The following is a 24,003-nucleotide window of genomic DNA, read 5'->3' on the forward strand; positions in this document are numbered from 1 at the left end:
GGAAACATTATGTACTTGAATAAGAAATACGTACATAATATGTAAATAAAAGAATGGAGAAGGAAAGATAAAACGGAAGAAATGCAGTAAACATTCAATGATGTGACAAAAATAAAGATGCAAAAGATAACATGGAAAAAAAGACAAAAGAACACTCTCTTCCGGTCAGGCTTGAACTGACAACCTCTCGATGGTCGGTCGGAACTTAACAGTCGAACGCGCTAGCCAATTGCGCCACGGAAGATCGACTTGGAGCGATGTAACCGCTTGATGGTGGACCGAATTTGTGGAGGCCTTATATACCATTTAGACAATAACCGGGTAACTTGGTAGACAGCAAATGTGGAATTTCTTTTTTCATGTTTCTAGGATACCCACAGACCCAGAACAAGTCAGAGTCGTAGCATCGGAGGCGACGTGGGGAGTCTTGGCGTCGGGGAAAGGCAGACCACATCTTGGGTAGCCATAAGAAGGAACTGGTAGCGAAGCTATCTGCAAGATTGACTGGTTTTCTGCAACCGTTCGACATGTCGACACCAACCAAAACCAGGAGCTACCTTACCTGCCTACCTACTCATTAATAAAAACAAAAACAAAAACAAAACAAAAAAATCTCTCCCACATACAATAAGAAAAGAATATGCCAATTCAATAACTCCGCAAAGGCAGGCTGAGTGGCAATTCCGTCAATTGAGCCTGTACGCAATAGAGTACTTCGTAAACCTTCGTAAATAGAAACGAAGCAATTGTAAACAAGAACAATGTCTCCCCAAGTCCACGAGCGACTGAGTCAAGATGGGTTCATTTCTTGTCTCTAGTCGTGAACTTTACGTGGTGCTGCCTGCATCAAGTCATTTTATAGTGGGGGGAATTATTTCCTAAATTTGAAGGTTCCTTGTCTTTTGACGTGATTCTGCGCGCCGCTCGGACTTCGCCAAGGGGGGTAACAGTTCAAATGCTGTGTCCGTCGTATTCGCCGTAGGCTGCTTCCCCCCAACATGCCGTGTCCATGGGCTGGCCGTCTGTCATGTGATGTTGAGCACAATTTGGGAACATGGTTCACTTAGATGCAACTTTCATCATGTATTCTCAGCAAGTCAACTCACGCCCAACTGTGCTGGCCACGTCAACCCAAAATTTCCGCGTTGTACCTCTTCACTTGGATACACCGCTGTCCGCTCCAAAATAATCCAACCCCATAGTATGACTCGTGGGGATTAAAGATGTGCGTCATAATTGTCATGCGTGCATTAGTGCCGGGAGGAGAATACTTGCCTGAAGAGGAAGAAAATAAAGGAAAAGAACTAAGGCCGCGATGCTCTAATGCCATTCATTCATGGTGAACATGAAGGACGTTCTTGTGTGCAAAATGTGCACTTCACAACCAGATGCAACCAAGGCATCCGTTTGCTTATATATTCATCCCTTTTGACGTGTCACGGATGTTTGTTTCTTTTAATTATATGATCCCTGAAGGACATCATCAAGCTCCGACTCAGGCTTAATTGAGACCCGCCAGGGATGGATGGTTGTTCAATACTACGTAGCAGCGATGCTAGGCAATTACCTTTTGAGGAGAACCCAACAAGTGTTGGAAGGTTCACACGAATTACATGCCTCTTTTCAGGGCAAACTATGCTTTGCCGAGACCGAAAGGTCCTCAATAGTAAGTGGGAAAGGAGTTTACCGTTCGCAAGAGGAGCCTTCAAGGCTGCTGCTAATTTACTGGTACTGCATCTTTACCCGAACTGGAGTAGTATTGTTAGAACAAAAGACTGGCTGCTCATGGCGGAGTAAGCATAAAATGTAACAACAAATGATCCGGCTCTCTCGAGGCCGGAATCCAAAAGCGGTTTATGCAGCGGGATATTAAAACCCGCCAAATGAAGCTAAGAGGTAGCATCGTGGCGCAGAAAACGACAGCAGGGGCGGTGATTTTTCTGTTTTAGAAAAAGGTTAGCCCTGGCGGGAGAGAGGGAGGGGGCTCGCCTCGTGGATCGTGTGCCAGGTAAACAAATCCCATGTCCTGCGAGAAACGTGCGGAGGAACCTTGAGCGTTACATTCGCCGCCCACCAGACAGTCAACCTTTGACCGACGTTGCGGGCGACCGCGCGGGCTCTCCGCTCTCACATTTCTGGTTTTTTTCTTCTTTTTTATTATTCTTTCTTGCCTGTTGCCTGCTTAAATCCGGGTCGGAAGACGTAGAGGCTTTGCTTAGATGGCCCGTGGCAACCCGCCGTCACCCCGGAGCTTGTGGGGATATGGCACTGTAGGAGTCAAGGTTCTATCCCGTCGGATGCTATCTTTATACATTATGAAGTTGAACCCACTTGAAACAGCTCGGGTTACCCTGTGTTCAGTTTCTTTTGTGCATTTCTTTCTCGATTTTCGACTTCATTCATTTTAGAGACTTCAAGAAGCTCTCGCGTTTGGTGAATATATTTTCCAAGGACATTCATTTTCTTTATATTCTTCTTCGTGTCACTGCCCCACGTACATGTTCGACCTGGACGGAGGTGCGACTAACGGCACTGGAGGCTGCGAGCCCATCTTCACACCGCTTTACTGACGAGCACGCTTTGGAAGGAGTGACATAGAATATCCGGGCTGGGGTGCTTTTTGGTGCAACATCGAAAAAAAGGCCTTCTTGACAACAAATCGCCCGAGGCTCTTTTCTTTTTCTTGAAAAATAAAAATAAAAAAACAACAAAAAACAAAGAATACAAACAAACACACCATGTACACCAATTCGACCTTTTCTTTACCGCCAGAACCGCCGGGGATCGACCTTAACGAGACCCGGGTTCCAGAAATCTATGGCGCGCTGATATCGACATGGGCCTTGGCGGCCTTCACATTGGGCTTGAGGGCGCTGGTGAGGAGGAGCAGGGGAGGGGCGGCCTGGTGGGATGACATATTGGCCTGGATGGCGCTGGTACGGATCCCGCCCAACCTGATATTGTCGGAGCTGGCCTTGGATGGGCTGGTATACTAGACGAATGCGTCGTTCAGAGACACTAACAGAGGAGTCGGTGGCTGGAACAGGTAGCAGCTTCTGCTCAGGTGTTGATGGTGATTGGATACAGTAAGTGACCGGTCAAGGCCGTCTCTTAGTATAACAGAAGTCGTACTCACCATCAATCATCGGGTCCGTAGTGATCCCCAATGGAACAGGTCGACACATCTGGGCCGGCACGATCCAGTGGCCGAGGTCCTGGGCAATCGGAATGTTTGTCACTGAGCTAATCTACGTGCTGGTCCTTGGCTTGGTCAAATATTCGACCCTTTGCCTGTACTGGCGGGTGTTTGGTGCCGAGAAGCGCAACCGTATCACCATCTGGATTATGGCCGGTTTGGTCACGGGCTGGGTCGTCGCAATCATCGTCACCAGCGTCCTTCAGTGCTACCCCGTGAATGCGTACTGGGAGCGCTTCAACCTGGAGAATCCCATGTCACCTAGCCAGTTCAAGTGTGGCGTCGACACCAAGCAATTTTTCATCGGTAACGCGATCCCAACCGTGGTCACCAACTTGTTGTTATTGGTCATGCCCGTGCCGTACGTTTGGCGGCTACGGATGCCGACCCCGCAAAAGGTTGCCGTCTTGGCTGTTTTCTTGTTCGGTTTCATGTGAGTTCAGCATCCCTTGGAGCTTTGCAGAAGTTTATGGTCCGGTCTATGCTCTCCGTGGCACATGACTAACATGTATCTGCATCGTTACCTTACAGTGTCACCGTGGTGTCGGCAATACGTCTTGTTATGATTATCAAAGACAATCTGACGGACCCGGATGTGACTTGGAGCATAAGCGACTCGATCATATGGTCCAACGTTGAATGCAATATTGCAATTTTCTGCTGTAAGCCATCTTCCATAAATGACCTGCTCTTAAGCCGCTCCCGCTCTCCAAATGTCAATACATTCTGATCCCCGAACCACAGGCTCCCTCCCAACCCTCAAGCCAATCCTAGATATATTCACCGCCGGCACCACCAAGGCCGCCGAGCGCGTGGCCCGCGAGAGCCACAAGGCCACGGGCGCCGATGCCGACGGCGGCAGACACAACGGGAACAGCACGCAGATGCAAACGCTGCATAGCGCCGGCGACAGCAAAACACTGCAGTGGCTGGACGAAAGCCGGTGCCGCTCGGCGCAGCAACAGCGCAGCGAGCCCTGCGGCAGCAGCTGCGAGACGGGCAACATGCGCACCATGACCGAGATCAAGGCCCACCGGCGGCCGCCGGCGGCGCACACAAACCCAGGCATCTCCGGCGGCGGCAACAACAACGGCTGCAGCAGCCTCAGGAGGATGAAGTCGCTGACCGTCTCGCCTACCCTGTCGCGCAGTCGGAGTCAAAGCAGGGCGAGGCTGGCCAAGAGCAGGCGCGGCAGCTGGGACGGGGCGCCCTCCGACGTGTCTAGCATCGACGAACTGGTGGGCATCACCGTCACGTACGACGTGATGGTTTCGAGTGAAAGGGTGGAGATGCTGGAAAAGCCGGCGCCTCTGGAACAGATGAGGTTCAGCGAGATGGGATTTCCAAATTTGAAGTTTCAGGGTGCTTAGTATAAATATCTTATAAAAAACCTGGGTGCCTACCTGTTTTTTCCTTTTGTCTTCTTGTACCGCGGGCCAACGGACAGTGTAGCGAGCGACCTTTTGGTTGCTTTCTTTCTTTCTTGTATATACATTCAGTTCTAGGACCATGTGTCGTAGATCATCGGCACTTAATTTGAGCTATCTAGGTATCCAACACACGGAGTAGGTATCTAGTGTTGGTGATAGGAGATGATGTATCATTATTGAGTCAAGGGGTTCGTTAGTCGTAGAATACATGAGTGGAACATAGTATACAGCACAATTACTGTGCGGGTGCAGGGCTTGCTGCTCAGCGTGCAACTTCTAACACGGCCTTTTCGATCCTCCCAAAGGAATCCATTTCTTCATTCTCCTTCTTGATTTCCAGAGCCCTCTGCTTGTAAGAAGCATCCGACAGAATCTGATCGACAGCAGCGGAAATTTGCTCCGTGGTTGGTGTCGCCGTTCTGAGGTTTATTCCCAGGCCTGCGTTCTCCATGCGGTTGGCCACGTCTGCTTTGTCGTTACTTGTCCCGGCAATGATCATGGGGGATCCGTTCATTACCCCGTGCATAAAGCCGCCGTAGCCGCCCTGGATGGTTTAGCTGTCAGTCCCGTGAATGGTAGATGGGGGGCTGAGGTATTCTGGAGTGTCGGGAAGGGAGACCGTGGCTGGCGTAGTAAAAAAAAAGGCAACTCACGTTTGTAATAAAAACATCTGCGTGCGGCAGAATGTCATTATAAGAAAAGTAGTCCAGCACCTTGACGTTGGCAGACGGCAAGCTGCTTTCCACACTATCTGGGAGTTTGGCACCTTTTTTCCCAAGAACACCAACAACAAAAAGGTCCTCCCTTGCCCCCAATCCCTGGAGAGCAGGGATGAACAGCTCGCTATGGTCGATATCTACGGTTCCCTGCGTCACGAACACAAGCCTCCTCCTCTTTCCCCGACCGTCCGCCTGCGAGTCGCCCTGTGCCTCCACATGATCCCGAAGCCAATCCGGCATCACGCCGCTTTTGCCCTCAGGAAGCGGCAGGCCCCCAACGAATCTGATCCTGGGACTAAGATCACGCCGCCTGTACTCCAAACTCGGACTGCACAGCTGCAGCGTCACATCGGGACCCTCCAGCCATGCATCCGCCAGCGCCTCGACCCGCCTCGTGCAGCCCATCTCGCCCAGAATCCTATTGAGCATTGCCCGCGTCTCTGCCGTAACGGCGTTGAACTCCCTATGCAGCTTCAGCATCTCCTCCCCTTCGTGCCCGACCGGATCGACAGGGAACCCGATCGGCGGCGCATCAGCGCTGGTGCAGAAAAGTATCGACACGTTGAGCGAAACCACGGGCGGGAACGCATCGTCCTCATACCCGGTTGGAACCGGCGCGCCGTGTATGAACGGCAGCGCCCCGCCCGCAAACATGTCCTGCAGCACGACGACCCTCCTGCCGGGAATTTCCCTCCTGGCCGTCTCCAGGGCAGTCCGCAGCGCGTCGGCGTAGTGCTTCGTGTCGCGGAGAAAGACGTTGCGGAAGACAAAATCCAGCCGGGCGGGACCCTCGGGCAGGTCCGTGTAGCCGGCCATGAGGTCCGGGTGTAACGCAAAGGGGCTCGGGGCGGGGAAGAAGCGGGCGATGCCCGATGAAAGCGCTGAGGATTCCATATCGGCAGCCGTGACGAACCAGACCTCGAAGCCGCGAGAGGCGAGGTGGGCGGCCGCGCGCATCACGGGGATGGCGTGGCCGGCGCCGGACAGCGCCATGGCCACGACAAGGGGCTTCTCTTTTGCTGCTGGCATTGGGTCTTGACTTTTTGCGTTGCTGTGGGGCTTTGTCCTATTATTCACTGAGGGCGAGAAAAAAGCATGATATACCTTCACGTTTCGAACCAACTTCTTGGCTTGGGCAGTGCTCATCGACCGGAATTTTTGGTGGATCTTATCATGGTTCTATGCTTTTGCTTTTTCTTTTGCGTTGTGAGGCCGCATTCTTGCTTGGTAAGCTGACAAATGATCAACGGTCGCACCAAGTCAAAATACTGTACATGTACAGTATTTAGCGAGATGGTAGCTCCACCAAAGTCGCGGAGGCGCGAGGTTAGGGGATTGTCACTGGCTAGAAGCCACATTGGCTCGTCAACTTCAAACAGCGAAGGTCCGAGATTACCCGGTATCTCGGACACAGCTGTATTCCGAGAGGTAGGCGCCAGCTTTGTGAAGTTTCGACTTGACATGGCGCACTTAGCGCTGAGAAACTACCTGCTAAACCGCACATATGGAAGCCAAAGCCAAGGTATATAAGTTGACGTGAGAAAGAAAAACCTGGAGAGAATAGTTGATACCAATGGGAGTGGGTCCTGTAGCAGTCGTGATGCCGGGAAAAACCGACACACCCAAGAAAATCACATTCACCTGGAGAACTCGATAGTTTTCTACCGACCTGGAACATTAAGCTAAGAACATTGTCCAAGGTAACGGGGGGAAATGCAGACAAGGTGGTAGCGGAGGAGATATGGTCAATGCCTCGACAGGGCAGTTGACGCATAGAACCTGAAACCCATTCGCCCAACGTCCCAACGCGTTTCTCAATAGGCATTCCAAAATCGACTGGCGCGAAGGTCCAGAAGAAACTGCAGAAGAGTGAAAGAAAAAAAAACGGTTACATTGACGAACCATAAGACCGCCCTTGCCCTTGTGATCGGCCTTGGCGCCATCCTGCCAGAACCACGGACCAGATTACTCCACGCTATATGTTAACGTCGTCGGTATGCAGCCACCATACGGGGTTGGAGGTGTCCGATATGGTGAACTACCCTCCGCCGCGAGAATACCCATACGAGTCGTCGGGGCTCCAGATCGAACTGGACGGTGGATCGCATTGTCGTGTGTGCGGTTCCGACACGCGGAGTAAGGAGCTCTTCTTCAACCTGACGTGGAAATACCGAAGAGCGGATGGTGAAACGCAGGATCCTCATTTCTTTGTCGACCGGCTGCCATGCATGCCAGGTTTGGGGCATGGAATTGACAAAAAACATTTCGACCGGTATAATATCAATTCCTGGAGCCGCTCCCGGGATCGCCCGACTTCAAATGTGCCTCTGGCCGTGACGGTGGAGTCTCGGTGTACCTCAAGGCCTGTCCACAGCCACCGAACCGTCAGCCCCCATGGCAAAGAAAGGCCACGTATGATGATATCCGCGAGACCTCGACAGCGGGGTGGCGCTCCAACATTATATCAAGCTGGTCGCTGGCCGACGAGACGCGCAAGGTGTGACACTTTGTCGGCCGGTGTAGTCGAGTGATCCCCTTGTCCTTGGGAGCAGAGGGGTTACCGCCATGACCGTGCGCGGTGGAGAGTCTAACGTCTAGCATACCTCATCGTTGCGATTTGTGGCGCCGGAAGGGTTGCTGACGGAAGAGGCCTGGTCGGTGCAGGAGTAGGAGAAAGGTTGGCGGTAGGTGGATACGGCGCAACAAAACCTGGATTGATGTTTTGAGCATCAAACAGGCGTGTATATGCTTTGGGATGAATGATTCTCCACAAAAATGAGTGAGAGCGATGTTGGAAAGAAAGTTGGGGTCGACCGGTGAAAGGATCAATGCTTGGGTCAGGTGCGAGGAGCGGTATGCCGGTTTGGGATACACTGATGAGCAACCCAAGTAGGCTAATGCTGATGGGGCCGTAGATGATTACCTCATCCCAGTCAAGTTAAGGATCAGACTGGAAAGTTTATATATAGTCGTAGACACCAAAGCTTGGAAAGTGTTATTGGTTGAGTATGATTGGAATGGGTTGGAATCTAGGCCGTCTGAGAATTCGAGAGAAGGGGTTGGCGGTCGCCGTCCAAGACACTTCTCGTGATCTTGCTAGCCCTCTTCAGGAAAGGATAATGACCTGTCTTTTCCTTGTGCGCCATGGAAAGGAAGCCAATGGATACGACGACCCAATAGAGGTTGTACGAGACAACGGAGCCGACGGTTGCCGAATTGGTCCAGCCCAGGATGGAGTTGAAGACTCCCCAGAGTCCGCCCCCTTCAAAGTCCGGGTTACAGCACTAGATTGATAAAACTTTAATTAGTAACGATGCTCGGATACGATACGACAAAGAACTAGAAATGTGTTGTCCTACGTTCACATGCCACACGCTCTTGGTTATGTCGTATGAGCCAGGCCCAGAGCCGAGTTCGGCAGCATCGCCACCAACTATCTTGTTCCACTGTGAGGCACCAAGTTGTCCTTGTTAGAATCTATGCCTTTGATATCATCACATAGAAACTTCGAAAAGAAAAAATACGCACCTCATTGGCCTCGAGATGCCATACTCCCTTGGAGAAAAGACCGGCGGCGACCAGGTACAGGAAGCATGTAGACGCGGCGAGGAACTTTTGCATTGATGCAAAGTTGGAGCCCCTGGTGCGCGTGTCTGTCAGCCTTGAGAAGAGCTTTCAATTTTGTAGTCCTAAGACATGTGGACTCACTTGTAAATGGCATAACCAAAGACTGCTCCGGCAAGCAGCCCTATGGTTGCCGTAAAGATGAGAGCCGAGACGGGATATCCAAGCCCGACTCCAGCGATGAAGATGACACCCTCAAACCCCTCGCGCAGGACAGTGATGAACGGCAAGAGAAACAGCGAATACTCCTCGCCCAAAAGGGCAAGACGATCAAAGAAGCGATTCCTCTTGACCGTCCCCGGCGACTCGGCGCCATCGCTGCCAGAAGACTCATCATCACGGCCCGAAGACGAGGCGCGGAAGGCCTTGAGAAGCTTGTCCCTCCACTTGTCCTGCAGGCGCGACACGCGCAGCAGCACGACGCCCATGGTGGTGATGACAACCGATGCCAGAAGCGCAAAGGCGCCCTCCCAGACGTCCTCGGCCACGGCCCACTCGTCCACGCCCAGGCCGTTGGCGCCGGCGATGACGAGCACGCCCATCAGGATGCAGACGGCCAGGCCGGCAAATGTGCCCAGCCAGACCTGGCTGATCATGCGGCGCTGGAGCTCGGCGTCTTCATCTTGGTTGCTGCTGCTGTTGCCGTCGCCGAGGGTTCGCTTGACCAGGGCGAGGAGAACAGAGACGATGATTGCGGTCTCGAGGGACTCGCGGAAGGTGATGAAGAATACTATGTTTTCGGGTCAGTTTTCGGGACGGCTTTTTTTTTGGTGTAAGCATGCCAAGTGAGGGGGTCAGGTGATGGCGCGCGCGGGTTTGTATGCATGGTGGGAGCTGAGGAACGCGATGGGTGAGATTTCGGGGCTTACTTGGTAACGCGAATATTTCCATTGTTGATATGAGACTTTTGCACTGGATGAAAATACTCCAATTTCTTTGGGTGCAAGCAAACCAAGATGGTTTGTATAATTGTGAGATTTCCGACTAGATTTCAATCTGGCCATCCATACCATATTTCCTTGCAAAGAAAAAAGGCTCGTTTCACGGGCATTCACAAGCCAGAATTTGCGTCTAGCTCCCCTGCCCTGGATTACATAAGACATCAAAACACATGTGTCTTGTCATCAGCCGAGAGCTAATCGAAGGCGGGGTGTCAGACGACCGACCGAGATCGGGATCAGGTGACCCTAGCCACTTTTTGGGGTAGACCAAAAAGGCCAAGCAAAGGCAAGCAAAAGTACAAAGACAATTTTGTGGATCTTGGGGCAACTTACAGACAGGGATGAGGATGCAAGGTCCTTTTTCAATCTCCTGCCCAAGCTGTCCTCTTGCCTTACCCCCCTCTCTAAGGTAGGCAGCCATAAAGCATTGTACTATGGCACAGGACTTTCAACCTTGATTTCGTGTGAGACAACACACAAGGCCGAAAACGTTATCATCTTGGCACTTGTGAATCCTGGCCTGTCCTGTCAAATTGACTGCATGGAAAATCCTTGCCGAGTATAGCTACGTATTGCGGGAGATGCACGGCTCTAAAAATTCGCTCATGCATATCGCCATACTGTACCATCCATGACGACGGCAAGGCTGACTTACAAAGAACTGCGCAATTTGGCCAAATCTCACTGATTGCGCATCTTGGCAAGTCAAGGGTTGTTGTGATTTGGTTGGTTGACAGTTCAGCCCAACGACACAAAATGCTCAAAGGCTCGTATGGGCGGGCATCAAAACCCGTGCTGGCCTTGGAAACGAACATAGCGTGTGTTACAATGCAGGATCAGCTCGGCTGTGATTCGATCGCTTGATGAAGCGAGTATTGCTTGCTGGTGCCTGTTATTCTCATTAATATCCTCACACCTGCTTTTCTCATGAGGTTTACTTTGAGTTTTTTTTTTTTTTTTTTCTTTTTTTTTTCTTTTCTGATGTGCTGCTTTCTCAATCGCACCACAACAAGTCATAGAGCAGGACAGTCACAATGACGGCCACAGCTTCGCCCGCTAACCCGGAGAAGGGGGACAGCTTCTCGGAAAAGGGCGTGTACATCTCGGAGAAGACAGACTATATCTCGGAGAAAAACGATGACATCCCGGACAAGAACGAATACATCCCGGGCAAGACCAACTCCATATCGGACAAGGGCGGCGATAATCTGGAAACGGACAGCGATCCCTCGACAATATGGACCAAAGTCAGGGCTGCTGACCGCTTCTGGGCGCACAAGTCCGCGATCCGAGCACTACAGTGTCTCGTCGCTCTCATCGGTTTCTGTTGTGCAGCGTGGATCCTTGAAAACACAGGCAGTAAATACACCAGCAGTTGGATTTACAGTCAACTCCCCCATTTTGACGACTTCAGGATTGGCACCGTCGCGGTACCTATTGTACGTTGAGACCCACCCAGCCAAGGTATTGCCATCATGCGTAGAGAGTAACAAATGCCTTCTAACAATCGATTGGGAAAACCAGTTTGTCTTGTCGCTCGTATGGGGTCTTTTCGACCTTGGATTCCGGTTCTGGCGCAAGCAAGGACGGCCGACCCACCCAGCCGTCGTCGCCGTCGCCGATCTGCTTCTCTGGCTTACCATGATCGTTGCGATTGTTTATGCGGTCGTCGGAGTAATTCGCATGCAAGGATTTGGCCATGACAAGATCGATGGCAGCGAGGTCCTCTATGACGAGACCATCCACGTATCTCACGAGGGTGTCCATTCCTGGGGCCAGTATAATCGAGATGCCAACACCGACACGTGGTCATATGTTGTCAAAGGGGTCTTTGTCGACCAGGCACGCCAGGGTTACAACCACACCACGGGTTCGTGGTTCACCTGGCCGTATACGGGCCCGAGGTTCCTCACCGCAGAGTACGATGACTCTCTGGGCTCGTGGGTCCTTGAGAATGGCACGACCCTTGCAGAAGTACGTCGGTGCAAAGACGAACACGCCTATCCAACTTGCGAGGAGCAAGAGAGGCTCGTCACCGAACTGTGGCGCAACAAACCTACCCAAGTGGCAGTCGGGAAAGTGATTGCCGTGATGGCTTCCTTGGCATTGATCCTCCACTTTGCGCTCTTCGTGAGGGCTTTTATCGAAGCGATTCGTCGAAGACAGGAGGACAAGATCGAGAAGCTGAGGGCTGCTGCAAAATTTGGGCTTGAAGGCAAGGATTACGAGGAGCAACCGGACTGGATGCAGCGTGAGGGGGGTTACAGGTAATAGCGCAGGGGAATCCTGGAAGCTGAGTACGATTTTCAAGGCTGTCGATGAGTTGTTATTTTTTTTTTCTTCCAAGGACCTATGTAGTAGAGGACGACGAACATCAAATCAAGGCGGACGATAATCCAAGCAATGTACAAGATGTAGATATTAGGTACAGACTTCTGTCCAATGCACGCTTGACAACTGGCGCCTAGCCGCTGGCCTTTGCGACGCCTGGTAAGGAAAGACCCTGGAGAGACCCGCACGTCTTGGCTTGTGTTTGGACGAAATTGACAATCACCCCACCACAAACAATAGTGGAAAGTCCACCCACTCACTCACTTACTGTGGTGGCTAGTGGGGGGTAGCAGTTTGACTTTTCACGCGATCAACCCACCTGAACATAAGAATCTCAGCCATCTCAATAAAAAAAAAAAAATCCCGCCGATTGACGGCGTGACAACACACCTGGTCCTGGTTCGATCTCTGAGCATGCAAGCTGAATTAAGGATCTCAAGATGAAATGGCGAAGGAGACATCAATGATTCATTATACATTTTATGAATCGCAACCGATCTAGCAAGGCTGGAAAATACCATTACAAACCCGCCGCTTTCCGGTCGATCCATTTGGGTGTGGCTTGGTTGGTGGTTGACAAAACAATCACGTTATCACGATGCGCTTCACCAGCTCATTAAGAGGCGGCCTCGTCGCGTTGGTCGCACTCGGTCAACCCATTTGCACCTGGAGCAAGACCATCACTCATGACTTCCACTTGAGTTGGATCAAGACCAACCCAGACAACGCATTTGCGAAAACCACAATCGGCATCAACAACCAATGGCCACCTCCACTTATCACTGCCACCGTCGGTGATGAAGTCGTCGTGAACCTCCACAACGGCCTTGGAAACACCACAACTAGCCTGCACTTCCACGGCCTCTTCCAGAATGGCACTAGCCACATGGACGGCGCCGTCGGCGTCACCCAGTGCCCCGTACCGCCGGGCCACACCTTCACCTACCGCTTCAAGGTTGACCAGCCGGGCACGTACTGGTACCACGCCCATAACAACGGGCAGTACCCTGACGGTCTGAGGGGTCCCGTCGTCGTGCACGACCCGACCGGGCCGCACGAGGGCAAGTACGACGACGAGATTGTCTTGACCTTTTCTGACTGGTACCACCGTCCGATGAAGGAACTGATCGCCGACTTCCTAAACTACAAGAACCCATCGGGCGCGGAGCCGGTGCCACAGGCGGCGCTGATGAACGACACGCAAGACCTGCGCGTCAAGGTCGAGCCGGGCAAGACGTACCTGGTCAGGATGGTCAACGTCGGCGCGTTCGCCTCGCACTTTGTCAGATTCGAGGGCCACCAGGTGCGTATCGTAGAGGCTGACGGCGTGTGGATGGAAGAGTCGGCACCGGTGGATGTGTTATACCTCGCTGCCGCGCAGAGATACAGCGTTCTGCTCAAGGCGAAATCGGACGCGACTGAGAATTTTGCAATTGTCTCCACGATGGACGAGGAACTCTTTGACGATGCTCCCGAGGATCTGAACCCGTCCGTAACAGGATGGCTGGTGTATGATGAGGAGAAGCCCCTACCGGAGCCGGACAAATTGGCGCCTGACAGCGGGATTGTGCTGGACGATATGAACCTTGTGCCTGCGGACAAGTTCAGGTTGTTGGATACTGTGAGCCAATCGATTGAGTTCAACGTGCACATGAAAATTCTCGGGAACGGAGTAAACTAGTAAGTGATTTCTACTGCTGTCAGACCTAACCCCCGATGACAGCAAATATTCAGCTGCTGACTCCGTCACAAAAAGCGCATTCTTCAACAACATCACCTATGTCGGCCCCAAGGTCCCAACACTCTACACGGCACTCACGGTCGGTGGCGCGACCCACGCTACGAACCCCATCGTTTACGGCAGCTACACCAACACCCACGTGCTGCGCCACAACGACGTTATCGAACTGGTCGTAAACAACTTTGACGACGGCGACCACCCTTTCCACCTGCACGGGCATAACTTCCAAGTCATCACCCGCTCCGACGCCGACGCGGGCCCCTACGTCCCGTCCAACCGGCCACGGCTTCAGAGAGACGTGCCGCTCCGCCGCGACACGGTCCTGATCCGCGGCAACGGCCACGCCGTGCTCCGCTTCGTCGCCGACAACCCGGGCGCCTGGCTCTTCCACTGCCACATCGAGTGGCACATGGAGCAGGGGCTGGTCGCGACGCTGGTGTCCGCCCCGGACCAGCTCCTCACCGCCGCCGGCGCCAAGCACCCGCAATTGCCCCGGTCGCACCTCGAGTCGTGCAAGCTGTCCGGTATGGCGGACGCCGGAAACGCGGCCGGGAATGTGGATGACGTGCTGGACCTGACGGGCGAGAACAGGCCGCCGCCGCCGCTGCCGACCGGATTCACGACCAAGGGTTACGTGGCTCTGGTGTGCAGCGGCTTGGCGGCAGTGATGGGCATGGCGAGCATATGGTACTATGGGAACATCCCGGATTTGCAAAAGGGGTACGAGGCTATATAACGAGGAGCCTTGATTTTTTTTTTTTTTTCCAAAATAAATTAAATCACGAGTCGCCTTGTTTAACCTGTTGTGCCTGTTCATGTTCTGTAAAGTACGATATTTTCTCGACAATAAAGCTCAGCATGGCTGAGACTTTTCATTTCTAGCTTTTTGTACCTGAATGCAGCTAATATGTACAAGATATTGACATGAAAAGACGGGAAAGACGTAAGAACCATGCAGAGAAATTTTGGGGGTATTTAACGAAAGTCATGAAAAAATTGGGAAATATGCGCAAAATAGATGTAGTGGTTATGATGTGGAGCTCGTTCGACCGTATGATGAAGTTAAGGTTGTACAAAGGCTCAGCGTAGCGAGGGTAGGACAAAAAAAATTGTCAAAAGACGTGGGGACATTAGATGATAATGCCCAACGACGATAGAGAAGTGGACGCTCCGAGGCGAATGAGTGTGAAACTTCCGCAAGGAAATAATGCCGCAGGGTATGCCCTGATAGATAAGGGATATGAGAAATGAAGACCTCCGAAGAGGTGGAAAGGGGGAGGGGAACCATGACAACGACAACGGAATGGAGAAAAAAACAACGCAAATTACAATGCAAAAAAGAAAACAAAAACAAAAACAAAAAAAAAAGCCAAATAAAATAAACGCAGTGGGCAATGTGGCCAAGCCTGCTCATGAAAACACCAAAACGCTAAAATAAAATAATATTACAAGTGTGTAAGAAGAGAGTTAGAAAATAAAAATGATAAAAAAAAAAGCCAAAACATATGTAGAGGGAAATTTCTAGACAAAATTGCCATCTCCATTGCAGCGGCTCAGGGGTGGTTTGACGCCGGCCTTCATGCACATTGAGATTGCGCCTTCGACCCACTTCATGCTGGATATGGTGATTTCTTTGTGGCTGTCGGCGTGGAAGGTCCCAATCTGCTCCGTGTTGTCGATGCAGCCCTGCATCACACGACCCGTACGCCTCGTGATCATGGGCTGTGTGATCATGACGCCGCAGTTCTTGTCCGTGACAGTGCCCGTAGTGGTGATGACGCTCGAGGTCGTCCAGGACCTCGAGAACTCGATGCCAAGGGAGCTGGAGAGCGCGTCCTTGACGATGGTTGGGCTTAATCCCGAGCTGATACCGATCGTGTTACTGACCATGTAGCCGTTGGCCACGGCGACCATGATGCTGCCCTGCGCGCAAACCACGGGGGACATCTGCACGTCCGCGTCGACAAAGGTGGTTGTGTTGTCGACGAGAACCCACTTTTTGTTCTGGCACTTGTCCCGTCTCGACAGCAGTGCCCCGGTAACAGGAGGAGCATCGCTGCTCTTGTTGACGGCTTGAGCTGCCTCGAACTCGGCCAGCTGCTGGGCGTTGTACGTGACGAGACCTTCGTGGGTTGCTGGTGCGCCGATCTGGACGCCGTCTTCCTTCAGCTTGCTCATGTATGCGGCACGGGTCATAACGCGAACGCCATCGGCGGTGTGGACGGCTACACTGTCGGCTCGGAGGGCATCGCTGCTACTGCTGCTGGAGGCGCTGGTGTCGACGGGGCTGGCTGTGATGTGTGACACCATCAAGCTGGCGAGGATGAGGGTTGCGAGTCTCGTGATTGTCATCTTGTATGATGTTATTGTGGTTTGTGTATTGGGTGTGTTATGGGCGGCTCGTGGGGGTGGTCTCCTGGGCAAAGGGCCAAGACAAAATAAGGTGCGGGTGAAGTAAGGATTCACAGATTAAAGCGAGGTATTGGCCACAGAAAAGGCAGGGAAGAAGAGAACCAGACTAATCTTTTAGAGGCTGTCAAAGCAATAAAGCTAAGAAGTGAAGGAGACGAGGATCGGCTTGAGTAGTGCAGGCAGGGTAACCCGAGCTTGTCTGACTGGTCAAGAGGATGAGGAGAAGAAAAAAGAAGCATAATCTAATTTGGATGAGATGCTGCGCAGTAAATATGTAGTCAAAATGTCGTGACCTTAGATAACGCGCTTCTTGCCGGGAAAAGGTCCCACCCTAGTCATGAGGATAGTAACAAACGCCGCGTGTGCTTTACCCCACGACCCTTCTAATGAGCCGGTTGCATTTTGCGGGGTTTGCCACAACCAGCGGTAATGTCCATGAATGATGTTTTAAGAGGGGGGGTAACATCGTCAGTCTGCAAGGTTTTTGACGTATTTTCTGGGATGGAGTTCTCCACCGGTGTACTACTTCCAAGTTGGCTAGAATAGTTGATCGCGGCTCAAGCGGCACGCACCAACCTCTAAAAATCAGACCAAAAACATCACCGAGTGGGTAAGAGCGGATATGTGATTGGCTGCTTAGCGCGTGAGCCTGCCTATCACAGATGGGGGCACGCCGACGTAAGCTCTTTTAGATGGCTCCTGCCATCCCAAATAACGAGTAATGAAGCCAAAGCAAAGCAGTCCATTGACCAATACAATGCTCCGGTTTCGCTGCATGTTAACGGCTACGGGGGCTCCAAGGCCAGGCCCGGAGCTCTCCGTCAAACGCCTGGTCATCCGACCGCTTATCTCTCTGCGAAGAGGGGCTACGATCAGCGGCGACTCCGTTATTGCAGCATAAACCGTTGCTGGCCATACCGTGGGAGCAGGAAATGAGCTTCACCGAATGAACGACGATCATTTTCCTTGAATAGTCCGGATTTTTCAATGCTTGGCATCACAGATATAATGCGTGGGGAAAGGTCAAAGCCCACGAGGGGCGGGTTCCTGGTTTCGAGTAAGTCATATTGACTCAAACACTATTATTATACTACGGTCATCCTTATGCGTCCTTGTCAGATCGGCAGTCGAAGCGGGGCTCCCCCCGAATGTGTAAGATGGGATGTCGATGACAATTTATTTGAGGTGCCTTGATGTGGTATCGTCGAATTAATGCGAACACTCCTTTCTGGAGCCAAGTTGGCATTGAAGAGGCACGTGGAGTTTGTTCTTTTCTTAGGACAAGGAAGATATCCTGACAGCGACTCTTGATAATGCAATCTGCTTGTTATCTGATACGAACTTATGTCACTCAAGACCCAAACTTGTTCACGACTCTTTGACTGAGAGAAACCGCCTTCTCTAAAGTACAAAGCAACAGCTTATCTCCATGCCATCCTACTTACTCGAGTCTCGAACTCAACAAAATCTTTCCATTCTAGGTCTGTCTCCAGTCAGTATAGACACCCAAACAAACTTTTCTTCACCAAACAAGCCTTACATACCAATCCTTTTACACACCGCCAATATGCAATTTTCAGTCCTCCAAATAGCCACCATAATTCTGGCAACCGCAACCGACCTTTCACAAGCCCGCTTGCACACGACAGCCGTCTGCATCGACAAGCGCATCAACCACTTTGGCCAGAAGACATTTTCAATCAGCCCAAACGCTACGCATTGCGCCTGCACCTTATACAGGGCCCGCGACACCGGCACCAAAGTCTGGGATAAATGCCAGGACTGCACATTCGAGGACTTCAAGTGCATCTCCAAGAATGGCACCATTGGCGGCGACGAGTTCACCTACTACTGCGAGAAGAAATGTGGAGCAAAAGGGGCTGAAGCTTCTTGAGTGAGAACCGGCGGTTTTTGAATCTTTTTTTTTTCTGTAATTCTCTTTACTCTTGTACTATTGGCTGGCGTTTACCGGGCTGGGTGGGTTATGTAAAACAGGATTGGATATGATATGGCAGGGCTTCTTCTATCCAACGTCGTGGAAACTTGCCGACGGACTTTGTTACATTGCTCGGGGGAAAAAAAAGTGTAATGTAATGCTCCATTAGACCCTTTGCGTTTCAATCACATTTGCGTATGATCCATCCTTCCCCTTGCGTGGCAGCGCAAGCTTTTCTCCCCGAGCAGTGTTGCAGTTGACACATGAACAAAGTGACTCGCGTTGCATGCGCGGCATGCGGAGGATCGACCGAAGCAGCACGAAAGCGGCTATTCTTTGCGATGCCCATGCATACACGCCTTCCATCCCGGCAGCGCCTATCCTGAGGTCTTTTTTTAGGTTTTTGTTTTATCCCTGGTTGGCCAATCAACAAAATCTTTTTCAAATCTCGGCCGTTCCCACTGTGGAGCCTGCGGCTTTTGATTACTTCTAGACCCCAGAGGTTAGTTCTAGATTGCCCCTTTTTTTTCTTCTAGCTAGAACTTATTTCTCACAACCTAGCTGAACCCTCGTTGCTTCAAACGGTCACGCCATTCGTCAGGACCGATAAAGACTGCAGATCCTGGAGAGGATTACTCCATGCGCCTGATGATGGAAAAGATTACCGAAATGGCATCAAATTTGGCTACTAGACTAATTAGTGCGTTGATTGCGTAAACCCATGCCTGTGAGTGACCCCGCGGACTTTGCGAAAATGTATAAGCACTCTGTGTTTCGGGCCGAGATAGTTTTGGCATACAATGTCGACCCCATTCATTACCCGGAGTGGTAAATCCGGATGCGGCTCTCCAAGACTTAATGGGTCACTTACACCGATATTTCAGCCACGTGCTTTCTCTATTTACTGGAAACCACATCAGTCTCCATTACAATGCAACACTAATGAGGGAAAGTGATAACTAGAAGAAGAACTGTCGGCTAAAAGTCACCAACTACCAACTCCAACCTCTTGCCAAGACTCCCATGACTAAGTGTCGTACCGAGGAGGAAGTTAACGTTACCAAGAACATCAACCCCAGTGAACTTATTTGATCCGGATCCGTCCCCAAGACAGCTGACCCACGGATCACATACAAATATGTCTGCGCTTCCGGAGATTCTCCGAAATACGGCGCTTGATGCATTACGGAGTATATCAAAGTCTGCTCCAGGGCAGGCCTATCACCATGACATGATCGGTTTACCTTCGGCCAAGACTCGATTAGCTTCTTCAAGCCGGCCATGATAAATGTAAACCGGGCTTCATGACGCGGCTTTACATGGAGCCAAGCTGTAAAAGTTTGCAAATAATTTATGGATACAATTTGATGTAAATGAACAAAGATCGAAATCGTGTCATGTCACCTTCACCCTCTCCTTCGAAATGGAGACATACCCGTTCTAACCGGTGCTGCTGATCGGCAAAAAGGCAAGACAGTCTATTACTCCGTACGAAGCGAACAATTTGATGTTGGAATGATTGGCGAAAAAACCCAGGATCCAGCTCCGAGTGAAGTACGTCCATTCATGTTCGACTGTGGCGTCAATCCCATGCAATGATGCAACATCAGGAAGTGAATGTTGAAATTGTTGAGAACACACCCAAAGAGGGCAAACATAGGTTCTAGGTTCCGGCTTTTTGGTTTTGGTTTGTGGAAGACCGGAGAAACCCAGTAGGCGAGAGACCAGATCATGTGACCTGGGGTGCTATTCCTCGACTCTGAGGCGATGTCGTCAATCTTCTCACGGGAACGGGCATTTTCATCTCGGAAATGCGTAAAGAATCAAGATAAGTGCAAAGTGATGACGTCTGCCATGCATTCCTTCTACTCAGTCTCGCGCCCGTCCTCTACTGTTGGACTCTTCTCGCTTTGATTGGTGTCCGTTGGTTCCGCCACTTTTCTTTTCAAAGTAAACACAATTGTTTGGTCCATTGCTGCATGAACCATTGAAAGCAAAGATTCACCGCATTCTGAACTTCACCGCCTTCTCAACATTATGATGTAATTCGTACGCAGAGGAGGTTGCCCAAGATTCGGTTAAGATACAATTGAATTCAAGCTCATAGAGGGTATTTGCCTGAGAAGAAATAAAAAAGTACTGAGAAAAGTTATTGGACACATCTATTATCCTCAATGACCAGGCCAGTATATAATCTCCTACCCCACAGGCCTTCTGAATCTCAATCTACACCACACTCCAAGAGAATATAATCACTAGAATCAGAAGTCTGTAGACACAGCGGATAACAGAATCCTTCGAGCCATATATATATCTATCTCTACCACCACACCCCAGCGACAATGAACGACAGGGTACGCCAGGTTAGCAGCAAAGAGGACTTTGATCAAGTCATAGGAAGTGGGAGTGAGGTTGTAGTGTTTTTCACTGCTGCATGGTGCGGGCCTGGCAGATTTATGGAGCCGATTTTCCAACGGTATGAGGATGCTACCAACTTCTTTTCCTTACTTCTGGGAGTTTGACTAAACGTCTTACCATCTCTGAATCCTGTAGCCTCTCCAATGAGTACACCAAGCTGGAATTCGTCCATGCCGACATTGACCAGCTAAACGAGGTTGAGGTTGTGAAATCCGTGAGATCGGTACCCACTTTCGCCTTCTTCAAGCACGACAAAGAACTTCAGAGGTTCAGTGGAGCCAGTGAAGCCAAGCTCCGAGAAATGATCCAGTCGCTGCAAGGCAGCGCATAGAACAGCTTGCAGGGTTTGGTGTTTGTCCCACTGGTTCGAAAAGTGCAAAGCGAAAGCAAAGAGGAATGCCATTTGCTCTTTGTGGCTTGGGGAGGGGGCTACCACTGGCGCATTTTTTTTGGTGTGTTGAATAAATGCTTTCAGTCCTTGGGACAGACCTGAGATAGCCTGTAGTATTGGAACAGGCTATTGTCAAATACCTGCATTGCCCTGTGAATTCCTTTCTTGTCTGTAATTCTGACTTGCTATATCCGAGACTGAGTGAGTGGTCAATGTCGACTGAACCGATGCTGTGAAAACTAAGGGACGGCAGATAGGGCGATCCGAGATCGAGATCGCCATAAAGAAGTGGTCTATTCGCGCCCCATGTAATAGTCATAGTAGATAAGTAAGGTCTTGGTAGTTTTTGACTACGAAGTGAATGATAGTCAAGAAATTAAATCCTGGAAACAATGCCTAGTGTGAAACTTGGGAGAGCATCTTACCTTGTCAAAATATAGGAGCGACATGTGCAACTACATTTCAACATCTTGCGAATGTGCAATAAGCAAAGTCAAGCTAACTGATAAGGAGAGAGTAATAGTCAAAATAACTCCCAATTTAAAACTCTGTTTGGGGTCCGTAAGGGTGATTCCTGCTATAGTAAACTAAGCTTGGTTGTTATACATAAATGCAAATCTATCTTTCTAAAGCAATCGATCATTCTATCAACCATTTTACTTTCACTTCAGCTAAGCAATCAGAGTCAATTCCCTTCTAATCTTGGAACCCTTTGTATTGCCCAACGACCCTGCTTGTCCTGGAACAGTGGCTGTTCCAGGAGCGGTGATTTTGCCCGGAGCAGTGGATTTTCCTGGAACGGCCGTGTTTTCCCCGCAGCAAGTACGAGCCTGACGTGAACCGGTTGTACCCGGGGGGTTGTTTCGGCGCGCAATACAAGCGCCGCCAGCGTTTTGTGCCACCCGATTTTCCCTGTGCACCAACTGTCTCGACTCCTTCTTTCCTCTGAAGCGGGTCCATCCAACAGAAGCTTTCCAAGGGATGAAGTGCCAGCTTGAGCATTGTTTCTCCTCCTGGTGCACGTTATGCCTCTCATGTTGGGCATAAACAGCGTTGACGTCAGTGAAGTGAAGTGAACGGACCCCGGAGTTAATCTCATAAATATAGGTGACAGACTTCTTCTTGGCAACTTCAAAGCTCGTGCGCGGTTAACACTGGTCAAGCTTTGGAGTAAGGATTGATGATTACTATTTTTTGGGAACCAAACTGTGAAATGAAAATAATTGTATGAACCTACATCAGAATACTCAAGCAACAAGTGGCTTGGTAGGCAGCATCACTTGAGATTGATCGCCTAGTCTACAGTGAACTTTTGCCCCGGGGCTACCATTACCACTACTGCCTCCCATCAACTTGACAATCTCAAGATTCTCCATTTCTCTCGAGTCAGGCAGGCCTGCTTATCTCCTTCCTATCTTCATAGCCTATCAACCACCGCGCAGACCCTCAGCCCCTTCGATGAGTCAAGAAGCCGGGCTAAGTAGTACAGACTTTAAAACTATTTACAACCGCCGTGATGCTTATGCACTTCGCGGATTTAGGAAGCTGGCCTTGACAATTCAGCCTTTTTACGGTTATTTCACCCGTCCACGAGTCATGTCTTTGTTATCTTGAATCTATTTCGAGACCGTATTTTCATCCACGAAGGCTATAGACGCAATGCTGCCGGCTATTTTAAAGGATTAAAAGATTATCTGCTAGGCCTGCAACGTCTTACCCTTGAAACCTGCGTATTGAAAAAAATATTCAAAAAGGTATCACGGTGCCTTTGTCGGTTCATCTGTCAGCTAAGCCTTGCTGGGCTCCCAAATAAGGGTCTCATGTACTTACTCACTGACTCGACAAGGGGCGGCGAGTTAAATTATCAGTGAAAATATGGAGATACATGTTACACGACGAGCCATGAGTGGGGTGCGTTCGCTGTCCCGTATCTTCCATCTCTAGCATTCCAATCATTATCTCCTGGGGGAAGGCCACGGGGGCTGTGCGTGAGCGTGCACTGCGTCAGCTTAGCTTTGCTTCAGGTTGGTAACACTACACTACACCACTCCCTCCAAGTATATCAATCACTACTATCTGTGAAATCATGGATAACGTAAGGTGGATTTGATGCGGCAACAAACTTTAGATTATCCGTCCATATTTATCCAGCCTTGACCCGGTGACAACGCTTCTCATATCTATTATCATTTTCTGCAACATTCATCACAATTCAGACTCCTGCCAAAACGCTTCGAAGCCTTCCTATCACACATGTACGTTTCAATCAAGATGCCCTGATCAAGCAGAGACTTCTACTCAACACAGTTGTTGTTCCCGCACCAGAACCGTCCCCGCCAATATATTAGTTTGTTATAGCGGTTAATTATAGCAAGCGAGCCCCAGCGCGTCACAATGGATCAAGATCACGACTCACCAAAGCATGCCCCCGACCACGCAGTTAATTCGGACGCGGATAAGTCTGATAGCGACTGGCAAGCCATACCCGGCGCAGACGATTCGCGCTCACCCGTAAAAGAACCTCGGTGGCATGGGACGTTAAAATTAGCTCGGCGGATTTTGAAAAGCTTAGCGTCGGCTATGACCACGACGCTATAAATGAGGCTTAGATGTTTACAATGGTGGATCCGGACCCAAACGGCGGCATCTCTGTCCATATGCTTCGCAGGTTTTCCTAGAGTGAATTCAGGATTCTTAACTTTAAGTAAGGTGGTGATGGTGGTGACATGTTCATGGAGAGGGAGGCCAAGATGGAGGCGGTGCAAAAGTGCAGAGACATTCTGGAGTGCAACTTTAAGTCGCTCCCAAAATATACTCAGAGAAACGACGAGGGGCGGATTGAGGTGTCAATATAACGGCTGAGG

The 24,003-nt window shown here is 50.5% G+C and overlaps 8 protein-coding genes across 8 annotated transcripts; 5 read left to right on the forward strand and 3 right to left on the reverse strand.

Moving 5' to 3' along the window:
• Window positions 1-2,738: 2,738 nt before the first annotated feature.
• PgNI_05322 (uncharacterized protein) lies at window positions 2,739-4,751 on the forward strand (the record flags this gene model as incomplete). Its single annotated transcript, XM_031125355.1, has 5 exons — window positions 2,739-2,987; window positions 3,047-3,086; window positions 3,158-3,629; window positions 3,728-3,858; window positions 3,941-4,751. 5 exons carry the CDS (start codon window positions 2,739-2,741, stop codon window positions 4,564-4,566), a joined length of 1,518 nt encoding a protein of 505 aa, XP_030983302.1. The 3' UTR covers window positions 4,567-4,751.
• A 32-nt stretch (window positions 4,752-4,783) lies between these two features.
• On the reverse strand, window positions 4,784-6,374 carry PgNI_05323 (uncharacterized protein; the record flags this gene model as incomplete). The annotated part of the gene is made up of 2 exons (XM_031125356.1): window positions 4,784-5,170; window positions 5,280-6,374. The coding sequence occupies 2 exons, from the start codon at window positions 6,372-6,374 to the stop codon at window positions 4,889-4,891; spliced, it is 1,377 nt and encodes a 458-aa protein (XP_030983301.1). The 3' UTR covers window positions 4,784-4,888.
• A 559-nt stretch (window positions 6,375-6,933) lies between these two features.
• Window positions 6,934-10,059, reverse strand: PgNI_05324 (uncharacterized protein). The gene is made up of 5 exons (XM_031125357.1): window positions 9,839-10,059; window positions 9,054-9,699; window positions 8,874-9,006; window positions 8,705-8,791; window positions 6,934-8,629 (listed from the first exon to the last, which is right to left on the reverse strand). Exons 1-5 carry the CDS (start codon window positions 9,858-9,860, stop codon window positions 8,375-8,377), a joined length of 1,143 nt encoding a protein of 380 aa, XP_030983296.1. The 5' UTR covers window positions 9,861-10,059; the 3' UTR covers window positions 6,934-8,374.
• An 846-nt stretch (window positions 10,060-10,905) lies between these two features.
• PgNI_05325 (uncharacterized protein) lies at window positions 10,906-12,413 on the forward strand. The gene is made up of 2 exons (XM_031125358.1): window positions 10,906-11,349; window positions 11,435-12,413. Exons 1-2 carry the CDS (start codon window positions 10,945-10,947, stop codon window positions 12,179-12,181), a joined length of 1,152 nt encoding a protein of 383 aa, XP_030983295.1. The 5' UTR covers window positions 10,906-10,944; the 3' UTR covers window positions 12,182-12,413.
• A 196-nt stretch (window positions 12,414-12,609) lies between these two features.
• PgNI_05326 (uncharacterized protein) lies at window positions 12,610-15,267 on the forward strand. Its single transcript, XM_031125359.1, has 2 exons — window positions 12,610-13,921; window positions 13,998-15,267. Exons 1-2 carry the CDS (start codon window positions 12,840-12,842, stop codon window positions 14,716-14,718), a joined length of 1,803 nt encoding a protein of 600 aa, XP_030983298.1. The 5' UTR covers window positions 12,610-12,839; the 3' UTR covers window positions 14,719-15,267.
• A 236-nt stretch (window positions 15,268-15,503) lies between these two features.
• Window positions 15,504-16,334, reverse strand: PgNI_05327 (uncharacterized protein; the record flags this gene model as incomplete). The annotated part of the gene is made up of 1 exon (XM_031125360.1): window positions 15,504-16,334. One exon carries the CDS (start codon window positions 16,332-16,334, stop codon window positions 15,504-15,506), a length of 831 nt encoding a protein of 276 aa, XP_030983297.1.
• Window positions 16,335-17,961: 1,627 nt separating this feature from the next.
• PgNI_05328 (uncharacterized protein) lies at window positions 17,962-18,288 on the forward strand (the record flags this gene model as incomplete). The annotated part of the gene is made up of 1 exon (XM_031125361.1): window positions 17,962-18,288. One exon carries the CDS (start codon window positions 17,962-17,964, stop codon window positions 18,286-18,288), a length of 327 nt encoding a protein of 108 aa, XP_030983304.1.
• A 2,384-nt stretch (window positions 18,289-20,672) lies between these two features.
• PgNI_05329 (uncharacterized protein) lies at window positions 20,673-21,079 on the forward strand (the record flags this gene model as incomplete). Its single annotated transcript, XM_031125362.1, has 2 exons — window positions 20,673-20,806; window positions 20,884-21,079. 2 exons carry the CDS (start codon window positions 20,673-20,675, stop codon window positions 21,077-21,079), a joined length of 330 nt encoding a protein of 109 aa, XP_030983303.1.
• Between the last annotated feature and the right edge of the window lie 2,924 nt (window positions 21,080-24,003).

This window comes from Pyricularia grisea, chromosome I (genome assembly GCF_004355905.1).
Source record: "Pyricularia grisea strain NI907 chromosome I, whole genome shotgun sequence".
Classification (NCBI taxonomy): Eukaryota; Fungi; Ascomycota; class Sordariomycetes; order Magnaporthales; family Pyriculariaceae; genus Pyricularia; species Pyricularia grisea.